This window comes from Myxocyprinus asiaticus, chromosome 40 (genome assembly GCF_019703515.2).
Source record: "Myxocyprinus asiaticus isolate MX2 ecotype Aquarium Trade chromosome 40, UBuf_Myxa_2, whole genome shotgun sequence".
In the NCBI taxonomy this organism is placed as follows: domain Eukaryota; kingdom Metazoa; phylum Chordata; class Actinopteri; order Cypriniformes; family Catostomidae; genus Myxocyprinus; species Myxocyprinus asiaticus.
The window spans coordinates 37,861,935-37,876,950 of NC_059383.1; the positions used below are offsets into that span (position 1 = coordinate 37,861,935).

At 39.1% G+C, this 15,016-nt stretch overlaps 1 protein-coding gene across 4 annotated transcripts in view; it reads left to right on the plus strand.

Moving 5' to 3' along the window:
* LOC127431037 (secretory carrier-associated membrane protein 1-like) overlaps window positions 1–15,016 on the plus strand; it is a 50,493-nt gene that overhangs the window by 20,356 nt on the left and 15,121 nt on the right. For 3 of the 4 annotated variants that reach the window (XM_051681234.1, XM_051681235.1, XM_051681237.1), the window contains exons 2-4: window positions 7,095–7,172; window positions 7,731–7,841; window positions 13,778–13,889. In XM_051681234.1, coding sequence (XP_051537194.1) covers window positions 7,095–7,172; window positions 7,731–7,841; window positions 13,778–13,889 — 301 coding nt within the window. Of the gene's footprint in view, window positions 1–5,141; window positions 5,277–7,094; window positions 7,173–7,730; window positions 7,842–13,777; window positions 13,890–15,016 lie in introns of those variants that run through there. The other variant, XM_051681236.1, reaches the window with a different exon arrangement.

Consider the following 15,016-nt stretch of genomic DNA (forward strand, 5'->3'; position numbering starts at 1 on the left):
AAGTCAATTAAACCTGCATTTAGAAAATCTTCTTCAGTCGTGTCACACCACTGTGCTTTGGGTTTGTTTTGCAATAGCTCTGAAAATTTTGAGCTATAATGTTAGCGTTGATTTGGTTTTTGCCATTTTCATCCCAGCTCTATTTAACAGTAATCTTGTTAGCATCTAAAATAAGGTTTAAGCCTGCGAATATTTGAATGCTGGGCCATCTGTCTCAGTCACATCTATCCTACAAGTACAGTTTGGTTTCTGAAATCATCTTTAGTCTTGAAGAAACAGTCCTGAAGGAGGTCAGACTCAAACACACTTCTGGGGTTCAGTTTCCTGCATTAGAATCAGGTCACTGAATACCAACAGCAACATTACAAACTTAGTGATTCGCCTCAGTCCGGGTGGCGGAGGATGAATCCCAGTTGCCTCCGCGTCTGAGACCATCAACCCGCGCATCTTATCACGTGGCTTGTTGAGCGTGTTGCCACGGAGACATAGTGCGTGTGGAGGCTTCATGCCTTCCACCGCGGCATCCACGCTCAATTCACCATGCGCCCCACCGAGAACAAACCACATTATAGCGACTACGAGGAGGTTACCCCATGTGACTCTACCCTCCCTAGCAACCGGGCCAATTTGGTTGCTTAGGAGACCTGGCTGGAGTCACTCAGCACGCCCTGGGATTCGAACTAGCGAACTAGCGAACTCCAGGGGTGGTAGCCAGCGTATTTTACCACTAAGTCAAAAGTGAACTGTTACAAACTCCTCGCCCGTTGCACAATCTGTTATGGGTAATAATAACTGAAAATTATGCTTAGATGCATACTTCAAAAATCTACTACAAAAAGTATATCATCCAGCCACCTTTGGATTGTTATTTTCAACACTACAATTTGGGATGCACTACTTCGTATCTAGTATACTATTTAAGATGGATAGTATGCGAATTGGTATGAAGCGTTAGTGAGTTACCTACCTAGACAGCATTTCTAGGCACCATGGATGCATCAGAATGTTCGATGCCCAAAAATGCTGTCTACGTAGGCAGTTCACTAGGTTTTGAGAGACAGCCACAAAAACACTGTTAAGGCTAGGGTATACAAGTTTCTTTTTCCCACATGCTGTTCCGCCTCGTGCACTGTGGAGCACTCAGCTTTTCAAAGTATACTCTTTTGACCGCTAGCCCATGTGGACGTGTTCGCCGCATGCACACTACGACTGCTTTGTGATATTCTGTTAGCACAGTCAACGGGATGCGAATGCGCCGATGGCATGCAAAGATGCTGAGTTTCCACGTGTCTAGGAAAAACTAGGCTGTATGCTGCTGATGGTCCGCGCCTGCTGTACTGATCTCAAAATTTGTCACGTGCACTGTGCACGAAACATACCGTCATGCAGAAAATCTAAGTATACATTGGCCTTTAGACCGCTAGTCTAAACACAGGTAATCTCGTCATGTGATCATAGTGTGTGACATCAAACATCACTCTCATACTGTGTATATGATAACCTATAGATTACTGAACACACTAATACAATGTCTTCCTGCTACTACAGGTGTGTGTGATTATCCCATGAAACATTGATCATTATACAGACTGAAATATTCATGGCTCTTGAGTCCTGACAGTTCACCAGCCGGGTCAGTCCATCTCAAGTGGTCCAAGAATTGTAAAGTTGGTTGCTTGACCATTTTTAATGTATTGGTATTGCAAAACCACCAGTTTTTTATTTTTATTTTACTTGGTTTAACCACGACGGCCATCTATGTGTCATGGCACATGACAAATTTAGGTTATACAGCTGTTTACAGAAACCTCAATATCTCGGCTCAGGATGGTCCTAGCTCCTTGGAACAAAAACTGATCTCTAGAGCACATTACAAGGTACATGTACATATATAAGTGTTATACAGTAATTATGTTTATGATTGACATGCAATAGCTTATGCTTGTCAATGAGGTCTAAAATGTTACAAATTTAGATATTGGCGACAGTGAAGCATGATCTATCACAGGGTTCTTCAGAAAGATCATAAAAGCGTTTAGTTTTAATGAACTTAATGAAGTTGATTTATTTATTTGATTAATCTGACTTAAAATATAGATATATTCTGCATTTTATTCAAAAAGCAAGTTAGTCCACACTGCCCTAAATGGCGACCTGGCCACATGAAACGATAGTCTCATGATTTTCTTCAAAGCAGTTTTGAACAGTTTTGATTATACAAGCTCGCTTTTTGGTTTCTGCAATTTTTCAAATACGTTTTCTTTTCCTTCTAGTAGTGGAAGTTTTCTTCACTTAAAAAAGATGTCTCTTCCGAAGATTCCCTATGCCATAGCACACAGACCCAACTAATGATAATAATAAGATTCCTTGTAATTAAGGGTAAAAATATTGTTTTTCTGATACATCGCGATCTTCATTTGAACAATCTTGATATCAGTTCTTAAATCCCAAGATCGATCTTTTACTCTATGCGCCACACTCTACTACAATGAGAGGAAATCATCCGCATTAGCAACCAAATTTTGCGCTAAACGATTAAAATGTATGTATTTGGCAACTGGCTGGTGAATGTTCATATTTCACTCACCAGTAATTGTGTAGTAAAGTGGAGGATTATTCAGCAGCGAGATCCTTTCACTGCGTGTTGAGTAAAAAGTTCAGTGTAATGCGTGTCAAAAGAAGAGTTCCACGAAACCCATTTGTCATTTGATTAATGTCTCTGTTAATACCCTTTCCATACTTTACAGCAAAAACAACAAAAATATAAACATTTAAGTCTAATCACGCATAGCACAGATGATATAAAGCCATTCGAGTCTCTCTCGTTAACATGCAATCATCAGAGGCGCAAAAACCATATATGCAAGGAATGCAATGCATAGGGGCGCCATGTAAAGGGGGGCGCCAGCGGCTCACTAAAGGTGGTGCAGTCGGCCTTGACCCCTCCAACATCATCACCACCCCTCGCTCAACGCTTGTAATGGATGACACTCCCTTCCCCTCGCTTGACAGATACATGGGGCACAAAATGTAGTTTTGCATACCCACTCGGAAATGTGTAGTTGCGCCCCGGCAATCATTTACAGATGCTCTTTACAAAGATGCCTGTTTTCTTAAAGAGACAGTACCATTTTTTAGCGCATGTTCAACAAATGTAAATACTTGGAAATAGTACAAATTCTGCAATTAAACAATAAACGTGCAAAATTTAAAATATGCAATATAATATTTATTGATGGAATACGTGGACTTTTTTCATTTTTAAAAAGCTAAAATGTGATAAATGATGGAAAACGAATAAAATATTATTAGTAAAATTAATATTTTCCTAATGTACCTGGTTAAAAGGTTCTCTGTATAATTAACAGCATTAAATGGGAGAGAATGTCTTTCATATTTAACAAAAGGGACATTATAGCTGAAATATACACATATGAATCAATAATGAATCAGAATTTAATCGAATCTGGAAATCTGTATCAACATCCAGCCTTAGTTGTAACTTGTCAGCTATTTTCATTATTGATTTCTGATGATTTTATGGATTAGTTGTTGCATCCCTCATCACTATGTATGTTACATGTTTAATTCATCATCTAAATTCCAGTTATTATCTTGGAAATACAGTTGTTGTTTTTTTTTTTTTTTAATCTAGCCTAATTTTGTATCAATGTCTTTTGGCAGTCCAATCAAAAAACAAGTCAAGAAAGTTAAAAATCACAGTTTATTTGTCACACTGCAAAATTGTATACTGCATCTATGCAGTGTATATTATACATACTGCGAAAAGTTTAGAATGGTATGCTATTCTGAATATATCCATACTCTCCTTATGGTGAACCCAGGGTTGATCTCTCCCCTCGACTATTTATAGCTTTTGCTGTGTAAATTACTGCAATCTGGCAGAAGAAAATTACAGGTTTTGTCTGATATTTCTGATGTTGTAGGCTGTAGAAACAGAGGACAGAGTTTGTAGTATTTCCTCTGTAATTTGTGTTTCTCAGCACATGTGTTGTTGGCCTTCTCTCTGTTCTCTGGTTTAGTCTGATGTAGACTCAGTGCTGGAGATCTAGATTAGTTTGGATCACTCTGTAGTTCTCTTGAGTTCTCTGTCATCTGTGTGGCATTACTCATGATTATCATGCCCTTATGAAAAGCATGTGAGGGAAAGTGCAAGATTGTTTAGTGCTGTTTACATCCAAGTGTTATGATGGGGTTATTTTAAAGGGATATTTCACCCAAAAATGAAAATTCTCTCATTTTCTCACCCTCATGCCATCTTACATATATAAATATAAATATTTGCAGAAAAAGCCCCACAAATAACAATAATTCAATATATAGACTAGTGCCCGACCGATATATCGGCCAGCCGATATTATCGGCCGATATTAGCCTTTCGGTACCGGTAAAATCTGTGAAAAATCCACATAGAAAAGGTCTGTTTTCATTCCAGCTCAAAAATTAAATATATCGGCCACCATATCGGTAATTGGTGAATTATCCCTCTCTAAAATCGGTATCGGTCTCAAAAATCCCATATCGGTCGGGCTCTAATATAGCCTAAACAAATATATTTGAATAATTATAAATATAATGTATATTGTACATATAATTAAAATGCATTACATTATTGTGGTATAGAGACATGCAGCGTCAAGCACCCTCTAGTGGCGGAAGACTGTATAGACAGCCTAATCAATGTCTGATTGCATGATTACTGAACGCATTTGTCCTGAAATTAATTAATTGATGATAGATAAGCTTAATCAATCAAATTATTAACGATTTTTGATTAATCATTAACATCCCTGTTGAGGTAGATGAGTAAAGCATTGATAAGACAACACAAAAAGTGGCTTTAGAAGGCAATATATTGTTTATTTCCATATTATTATTATTATTTATTTATTTATTAATTTTTTCTCCCCAATTTCGAATGCCCAATTCCCAATGTGCTCTAGTCCTCATGGTGGCGTAGTGACTCGCCTCAATCCGGGTGGCGTAGGACGAATCTCAGTTGCCTCCGCGTCTGAGACCGTCAATCCGCGCATCTTATCGCGTGGCTTGTTGAGCAGGTTACCACGGAGACATAGCACGTGTGGAGGCTTCACGCACAACTCACCACGCTCCCCACCGAGAGCGAGAACCACATTATAGCGACCACGAGAAGGTGACCCCATGTGACTCTACCTGTCCTAGCAACCAGGCCAATTTGGTTGCTTAGGAGTCACTCAGCATGTCCTGGATTTGAACTCGTGACTCCAGGGGTGGTAGTAAGTGTCTTCACTCTATTTCCACATTATTGAACATAAGCCTATCATTAGCCTATAGAGTCAATAGCAGTCCATTTTGGAGCTGAATTCATCAATCTGTCCATGACAATCTGTCCGGGCTTTTCCAACGAAGGAGTCATTGTACACTTGCATCAGACGGACACTTTTGGAGTATCTCACTTTGGTTGCGTTGAGTTATAAACTAGGGATGGGCATTCATCAATAATTTGGTATTCGAATATTTAAGCTAATAAAAAAACGAATCCTCGAATATTCTATTATTTAAATGAAGGTAATTAATGAGAAAGAGATGTTGTAAAATTATTTTTTTAGTCATAAAGTTTGCATCACCATAAAAAAAAAAAAAACAAGCTTCTAATTACATCCAAAACAAGCTTATGTTATGTCCTGTGTTTTTTGTTGAAAACATTTAAACAAGCCATTCATGAAAACAAAAAAGTACAGAATGAAAGCATTTAAGCTCATGCAAAGTGAAGAAAAAGAAACCGCTAATAAAGTAGACTGACGCAATTAACGTACAGGACGACTATAAACACTCAACATATAATAGTTACGTTTATATTGTATCTCTTGTCATGTTTTTGTTGATAAAAACAAACATATCCACATGCTCAGTAAACTATACACATTTATACACACCAGTTTAATTGATGGAATGTCCCTCCGCTAGCAAAGTCTTTCTCGGATGCCATGTTTGTTGTTTACAGAAGCGTCGCAGGGATTACGTTGCAACAGGGACACTGCTTTCTGATGAGTTGCACGTATATGGGATTAAAGAGTACGCCGTTTATACAGTACATTTAAACAGGAGCTCAGCTTTCTTGCAGAAAACCACATTCTGGCAATAACTTGCTTTTTGGTGTCCATCTAAACGTACTGACAGAACGGTTTGCTCATCGAATGTGATCAACTTGTGTCCACACTCAACAGCGCCACCCAGTGCATCCTGTTATAACTGCCAGTTTTAGTTTGTGTGTTCAGGATTTAACATGCATCTCACTGTATATATGGCCAGCAAAGCAAAATTTTGTGAAATTCGAATAGTATTTTTACTTTTTGAATACTTACTGCAAAACGAATACTCGAGTATTCGACTACTCGTGCACATCCCTATTATAAACAGCATTTTTACATCGCTGTGTCAAATTAAATATAGTTTGAAACTCTTGAGATCCCTGCATTCGGAATTGCGCTGTGTTTAAAAGCAAGAACGCATTCTCATCTTGTGCTGTCGCTAGAGTCAAGCAAGCCTGAGTGTGGTTTGTTGTCTGTACAGCTGTGCGTTGCCCACAGCTGGAGTTTCACTTACTGCCCCCTGCTGAAAACAGATGGTTCTTTAAGCTTGAATTGCTCCAATGGTAGGAATATTTCTTATTACGGTCAGAGAACATGATTAATTTTGTTAATTTTTTTAACTCTTTATTTTTTATGTAATTAATTGCACTGAATTAACACATTTAATCATCAGCCCTAATAAAAACTGATAAAGAGCACAACGATATGTCTTCTTCGGCACCCAAGAGGCACCCATCAAACTATTACTTCATAAGACTTTCCATAAGACTAAAATTCCTCTTCTCCATGATTTATCCTTTGTAAGTTGTTTTACCTTGCTGAATATTTGGCACATGCTGGTGGAAGTCCTTTAATTGTTATCTGTGTTGACCAAACTGGAAATAAGCTATTATTTAGCTGAAACTATTTTTAGCTACTGCAAACATTGTTCAGTTAGCCTATCGTGCCAAATATCCTCGAGAAAAAGACTAAGGATGTTTTCGTTCTTTTTGTTTTGTGCAGGATCCATCAGTGACGCAAGTAACGCGGACTGCCCCTCCTGGCCTCGAGGAGTATAACCCTTTCACAGACACAAAACCGGTTAGTGACTCTACACACATATGAAAGACAAGAATCATTCTGCTTTATTTATTCAGCGCTTTTGCTTCTGTAGTGTTTGGTTTATGTATTTTATAAATTTAGCATTTTGTATATTAATACGGCTGAAATAGTAAAAGTAGTATGGTAGCATGCTATTCTGAACAGCCAAGAACGGGAAGACAGAGACACTCATGCAAACAAACAAGAAAGCATAGGCAGACTGTAAATACAAACATAAAACTGTCATGTCTTGTATACCTTATGAAGCTGTACCAGTGTAGGGCTCAGTGCCCAGAACAGCCCACACTTACAGCAGAAAACCCATCATCATCTGCCAGTCAGTCAAATGGAGATATTTTGGATGCAATATTATTACTCTCTTTTTTCTTGAGAAATGCGTGCATATGAATTAGGCTACTGCATTTCTGAATAATACAGAATTTATGTTTTTTTTTTTTTTGCAAAGCTCATTCATTTAGTTGAATGAATTCGCCATGATTTCTGAATTAATTGAAAAAGAAGTTGCACTTTCTCAGTATCTCATATGTTGTATTGTAGGTGCCTCCAGGCTCCGCCCCTAAAGCAGTCCCACCCACAACCAACACACAGCCAGCCATCATGAAACCCACGGAGGAACCACCAGCGTACACTCAACCTAAGCAGACACAGGTATATTTACAATGTTAGAGTATCCTCAGTCTCACAAAGCCAGACTTTTGACTTTCACCATAAAGTCTGATCCATTTTGCACCTTGCTCTGGCCAAGAACCGCCCATTTATACATGAAGAGACCATCTGACTGAAATGTAAATCGACCAACCACTGTTCATTTTCTTTGAATGTGTCTTGTGGACTGATTAATCTGACATTGATGATACCACAACAATAGACAAAACTAACTACAGATTGGAGCTTTTCTTTATTCTGAGGTCCAGACTATAAAAATTCCAGAAGTTTTTTTTTTTTCTTTTTTTTTGGGGGGGGGGGGGGTTGATTTTCTCCCCTTTTTCTCCCCAGTTTGGAATGCCCAATTCCCAATGCGCTCTAAGTCCTCATGGTGGTCCGGGTGGCGGAGGAAGAATCTCAGTTGCCTCCACGTCTGAGACCGTCAATCTTATCACGTGGCTTGTTGAGCGCGTTACCGCGGAGACATAGCACGTGTGGAGGCTTCATGCTATTCTCCGCGGCATCCACACACAACTCACCACGCACCCCACCGAGAGTGAGAACCACATTATAGTGTCCACGAGGAGGTTAACCCATGTGACTCTACCCTCCCTGGCAGCCGGGCCAATTTGGTTGCTTAGGAGACCTGGCTGGAGTCACTCAGCACGTCCTGGATTCGAACTCGTGACTCCAAGGGTGGTAGTCAGCATCTATACTCACTGAGCTACCCAGGCCCCCAAACATCGCTTTTAGGGATATATAGTAGGGCTGCCCCCTAATAGTCAACCAAACGTTTGTCGATTAGAAGAGTCTTGGTTGACCAAATTTTTATTGTTCGGTTGGTCGCAGGAAAAAAAAGCGAAGTCACGCAGTCAGTGACGGACAGACATGATCATTTACATGGCTGGTCCATGCGGTAATTAATTATGTCGGGCAGGAAAACCAAAGTGTGGGATAATTTTGAGAGGGTAAAGGATGACCTCAAGAAGGTGACATGCAAACTCTGCAGGCAAACGTTCGCCTATCATTCATCGACCTCAAACATGGCTTATCATTTGAAACATGTAAGTAGCATAACGTTAGCCACTTAGCATGTCCGCTTGCTTTAATGTTAGATAACCTAGATAAATATGCGCTATTAGGCTTATCCAAGTATTCGTGGGGAAGCTAAATTAGTACCTCGCTTACTGCATGTTTAACTTAATGTGTATTTCTCTCTATGAATCAACAAAATGTTTAGACAACGTTTAGATGGTTTTTCCGACACATTCAGAATCATTACTGCTTTTGCCGGTGTCACTGCGGCTTGCTTCGTGTGTGCGCTTGTAAAATTTAAATTTGAAAGGCTCATTATTATGGTTTAGTATTTCTCTGTATTGTAGAACAGTGTTAGCAATGTTACTTATAACATTCTTTCTCAGCCCTGGAACTCAAACCATTTTCTGATATCCCCCCAAAAATGTATATTTAAGTAATTAAATTAATATCATAAACGTGTCACAACTAGTCAACTAATGGCTTAAACTAATGACTACTAGTCGAATAGGAAAATCTTTGGTCGGGGCAGCCATAATATATAGTGATTTACAAGGAAGACAACATAACATGAGGCCTTTTCTAAACTCCCACATTAAAATAATCTCAGAAAAAACACTCAGTAGGACAACAGATGCTTCCAGCAGGCAGAAGACCCCAGAGCTGTCAAGACGATCTGCTCACGAGCGCAGTTATACTGTATAATTCAACTCGCCCGAGGGACGGGGGATGCCACACTCCACAGACATATGGACAGACAGATACACACAGAGTTTGAATGAGATGACTAACTCAGTTGCTCAGGCTTTCTTTAGTGACGTCAGATGCTGCGAGTGAGGACACAAGACATGGGCACAATGTCTCGTGTGATCTTAGTATGTATTTGGGCTGGGCGATTTATGGAATGATCATAATATATTCACAATGATTTTGCCGGCAAGATAAGCAATAAGTAAACTATATTTTTTTGTTTTTGGTTATTACGTTTCCTAATAATCGTTGCATTTGAAATACTTCTTTGACTCGTGAGTATGAGAGCGTTCAAGTCTGTGAAAATCAAGTCTACGATTTAGTAGCAATGTTTTGGCTACAGTTTAGTAGCAAAAACAGCGGTAGAGTTTGTAAGTACGATTAACTTCTGTGAGTCAGTTCAAACTGTCTATATTGAAGTAGCAAAGCAGCCCCAAATCATGATGCTCTCTCCACCGTGCTTCACTGTTGGGATGATGTATTCATGTTGGTATGCAGTGCCCTTTTTATGCCATACGTAGTGCTGCATATTCTTCCCAAACAATTCAACCTTAGTTTCATCAGTCCACAAAACATTTTCCCAGTTGCATTGTGGAGTGTCAAGGTTGGTCTTTGGCAAACTTCAGGCACGCAGCAATGTTTTTGTTGGAAAGCAGCGGCTTCCTTCGTGGTGTCCTGCAATGGACACCATGCCTGTTTAATGTTTTCCATATAGTAGACTAATGAACAGAGATCTTAACCAGTTCCAATGATTCCTTCAAGTCTTTAGCTGTCACTCTAGCGTTCATTTTACCTCATTGAGCATTCTGTGGTGTGCCCTTTGAGTCATTTTGGCTGACGGCCACTTCTAGGGAGAATAGCCACAGTGCTAAATCGTCTCCATTCATAGACAGTTTGTCTAACTGTGGACAGATGAATATCTAAGTTCTTCGAGCTAACTTTGTAACCCTTTCCAGCTTTATGCAAAGCAACACTTCTGGATCATAGGTCTTCTGAGATCTCTTTATTACCAGGCATGGTCCATGTCACCAGATGCTTTTTGTGAATTGCAAACTCAAAATATTTGAGTGCTTTTCACAAGTCAGAGTAGCTAATACCCACACCTCCAATCTCATTTCATTAATTGGATGCCAGGTTTGCCAATACCTGACTGTAATTAGCTTTTGTTGATGTCATTAGATTATGGGGTTCACATACTTTTTCCAACATACACTGTGAATGCTTGAATGAGTTATTAAACATGAACAAGGACAATACAATAATTTGTGTGTTATTAGTTCAAACAGATTGTGTTTGTTCATTATTGTAATTTAGATGAAGAAAAAAACAGATTTTAAGATACAGTATTTATATATAAATGCAGGTAATTCCAAAGGGTTCACATACTTTTTCTTGTCACGGCATATATCTAGACCTATATACACCGATCAGCCACAACATTTAAACCACCAGCCTAATATTGTGTTGGTCCACCTCATGCCACCAAAACAATGGCATAATAGCATTCTGAGATGATATTCTTCTCAGCACAGTTGTACAGAGCGGTTATCTTGAGTTACTGTAGACTGTCAGTTTGAACCAGTCTGGCCATTCTCTGTTGACCTCTCTCATCAACAAGGCGTTTCCGTCCACAGAACTGACGCTCACTGGATGTTTTTTGTTTTTGGCACCATTCGGAGTAAATTCTAGAGACTGTTGTGTGTGAAAATCCCAGAAATACTCAAACCAGCCCGTCTGGCACCAACAATCATCCATGTGATTATCTAATCAGCCAATCATGTGGCAGCAGTGCAGTGCATAAAATCATGCAGATACGGGTCAGGAGCTTCAGTTAATGTTCACATCAACCATCAGAATGAGGAAATGTGATCTCAGTGATTTGGACGGTGGCATGATTGTTGGTGCCAAACGGGCTGGTTTGAGTATTTCTGTAACTGCTGATCTCCTGGGATTTTCACACACGACAGTTAGATGTTTTTAATGTTTTTGAATGAAATTGCAGACTCCTTTGTTTAGTAAAGGCTAATTTCATAGTTAACATTTTATGTATACTAAATACAATTAAATAATATTTTCTGGCAAAGGATTTAAATATTGATATTTACCTTGATTTGTCTTTGTATTCTTTACATTACTTAACATTACTTATCTCAAGCATGCTGTTCACTGACACTCTTGTTGACTTGGTAAATAAGTAAAAATTACTTGGGGTAAAATTGTTTGGTGTGGTGGAAATGTAGCCACAACTGTGGTACGGTCTTATTTTATGAATAATTGATAGAAATGATTTTCACACAATAAATATTGAAATTGTTTATGCTTATTTTACATTGGGTCTGGGATGAGACTAAAACAGTGAAATCTATACAAAAAAGGCATATAAAAAGTACCACAAATAAATTATGATGTCCTAGAAAGAAGTTTCCAATGCAGTTTTTATTGTGACCTTCATATAACAAAAAGAAAAAAGTTTCTAAATCGATGTTTCAATGAAAATTAACACCCAGGACATGAAAGTGCCCAAAGTTGAAGAAACACCCATATTGAATATCACCAAGAAGCTGAAAAATATGAAGAGGAATTTTTTTAGTTATACTGTATCTGCCTGCACTATGGAGGGTGCAGGGAAGGAGGCGTCAGTTGGAGTTTAACCTCGGGGTTTCAACAGAAGGCTTGTTTAAGGACTTGTTGCCCAATGGCTTGAGTAAGCCACTTGTGTCACATGATGCTGCCTTCCGGGAAAGCCTGGAACCCGGGGAATTCTGAGGCCTTAAAATGACCCAGAAACAAGTGCTCTGCAGGACAGTATGCATCAACAGAGTGATACTGAAAATTATAATCTTTCACAACTGGGACACTGCTGTAAAGAGTACACAGTGTACTTGTAAATTGACGCAACAAGGTCCAAGTCCAATATTTTTAGTCAGAACTTACCTGGATGTCCAAAAGCCTGAAAGATCAATTCTCACTCCATCTTAAGAACTAGACAAATGAGTCATTCTTTTCACATGCAAAAAATAGAAGCAAAAAAAGAAAGAAATGGAAAGGCCCCATGAAATGGTTGGACAGTTGCATATTTTCTAGCATGTATTGAGGTATTGGGGCGGGACATGTCAAAAGTCTAGCTAGTTGCATTAGTTTATTTTATCCCACAAAATCATGATTTGTTAGCTACTTACTGTTGCTTGATTGATTGTTTATAAAAAAAAAAATTAAAAAAATGTATCACCTTTTCTCCCAATTTGGAATGCCCAGTTCCCACTACTTAGTAGGTCCTCGTGGTGGTGTGGTTACTCACCTCAATCTGGGTGGTGGAGGACAAGTCTCAGTTGCGTCCGCTTCTGAGACCGTCAATCCGCGCATCTTATCACGTGACCCGTTGTGCATGACACCGCGGAGACTCACAGCATGTGGAGGCTCATGCTACTCTCCGTGATCCACACACAACTCACCACGCGCCCCATTGAGAGCGAGAACCACTAATTGCGACCACGAGGAGGTTACCCCATGTGACTCTACCCTCCCTAGCAACCGGGCCAATTTGGTTGCTTAGGAGATCTGGCTGGAGTCACTCAGCATGCCCTGGATTCGAATCGCGACTCCAGGGGTGTTAGTCAGCGTCAATACTCGCTGAGATACCCAGGCCCCTATAATTGATAGTTAATTTTAATGTTAATCAACAATGAAAATTCCTAAAAATTGTCATCCCTATGCTCTACTGTAAATACATGTACTGTAAATAAAACAAACATCTATGTAGTACACACTTGGTTTAAGATCAAACATCCTGTCATAATCTATAATGTTATGTGTTTAATGACCATATTCAAATTTAAAATGTGTAATGACTCGAAAGAAGATTGACGGAGAGGAAATGAGACTGAAATGAATCACTCGCAGCATGGTCTTATTGAAGTTCAGTGTCTAACTGACCATAGAGAACCTGATTGTGACAGTTCTGGATGATTTTGATTGGTTTTGACAGCTCTGCCTGTTGTAAACAATCTCTAAGAAGCCCTTGGACACAGAACTAGATGTGTGTGTATGTGTATGTGTGTGTTTAATGTTGACTCTCCTGGGGTTGTGTTCTACTGTGCCTGTTAGCAGAATTGTGTTTGTGTGTGTTTGACCGGTTTGTGTATATATATGTGTAGGATCAGGCACGAGCCCAGGCAGAGTTAATGCGGAGACAGGAAGAGCTGGAGAGGAAAGCCGCTGAGCTGGACCGCAGGGAGAGAGAGATGCAGTCGCTCAGCGCATCAGGTGGTGAGTTATTAGCCTCACAGAGCATGAAGTCTTCTCCACACTGCAGCTTATTTTGGCCAAGAACCACCCACTTAGACAGGAATAGGTTGCCTGATCAGCATAGTTTTTACATGATTTTTAGGGGCATGTAAATCTGAAATTAGGGCATTACAGGACATAACATAAAGCAGAATATACAGTAAAATATAACAAAAATTATATTATTACGCAGCTCCGTTATTCAAATTGTTTGAATCTGATTGGTCACTCGTGCCATCCAGCTTTCAAATATGTCTTAATGACTGCATATCACGTAGAGTGATATTTCACCGGTCATCCAGTGTTTTGCGAGTCGTCTTTCCTGCTTCTTGTATCACTATGCGATCTCTACAAGTAAGCTCATAAAATAGTTTCAGCTCATATCAATATTTCACGTCATTTACTTATTTATTTGGCAAGTTATCATGAAATAAGTGGGATAATGAGCAGTCAGACAGTCATTTTCACAATATAAACACCAACAGAACTCTGATGTGGAATTCAGCTGTTTCTGGAGTCTCTGCGGTCTCTTTCTTCTCATATAATAACATAATTTCTCAAATCAAATGCAAATCAGTATTTCATGTCTGTCTAATTATTTATTTGGTAAGTAACCATGTAATTAGTGGGGTAATCTAGAGTCTAGAATCTACTGTTATCGCAAAATAAACCCCTTAATAATAATAATGTATAAATATTATTCAGGAATATATAGAAGTTTACATACACTTAGGTTGAAGTCATTAAAACTCATTTTTGAACCACTCCACAGATTTCATATTAGCAAACTATAGTTTTGGCAAGTCGTTTAGGACATCTACTTTGTGCATGACACAAGTCATTTTTCCAACAATTGTTTACAGACAGATTGTTTCACTTTTAATTGACTGTATCACAATTCTGCTGGGTCAGAACTTTACATACATTGTTAACTGTGCCTTTTAAGCAGCTTGGAAAATTCCAGAAAATGATGTCAAGCCTTTAGGCAATTAGCTTCTGATAGGTAATTGGTTAATTGGCTAATTGGAGTCAATTGGTGGTTGTAACAGTATAAGGATGGGCAAGGATCACTCTCCCAATGATCAGCTGATTCAGCGCTGGCTGTGCAC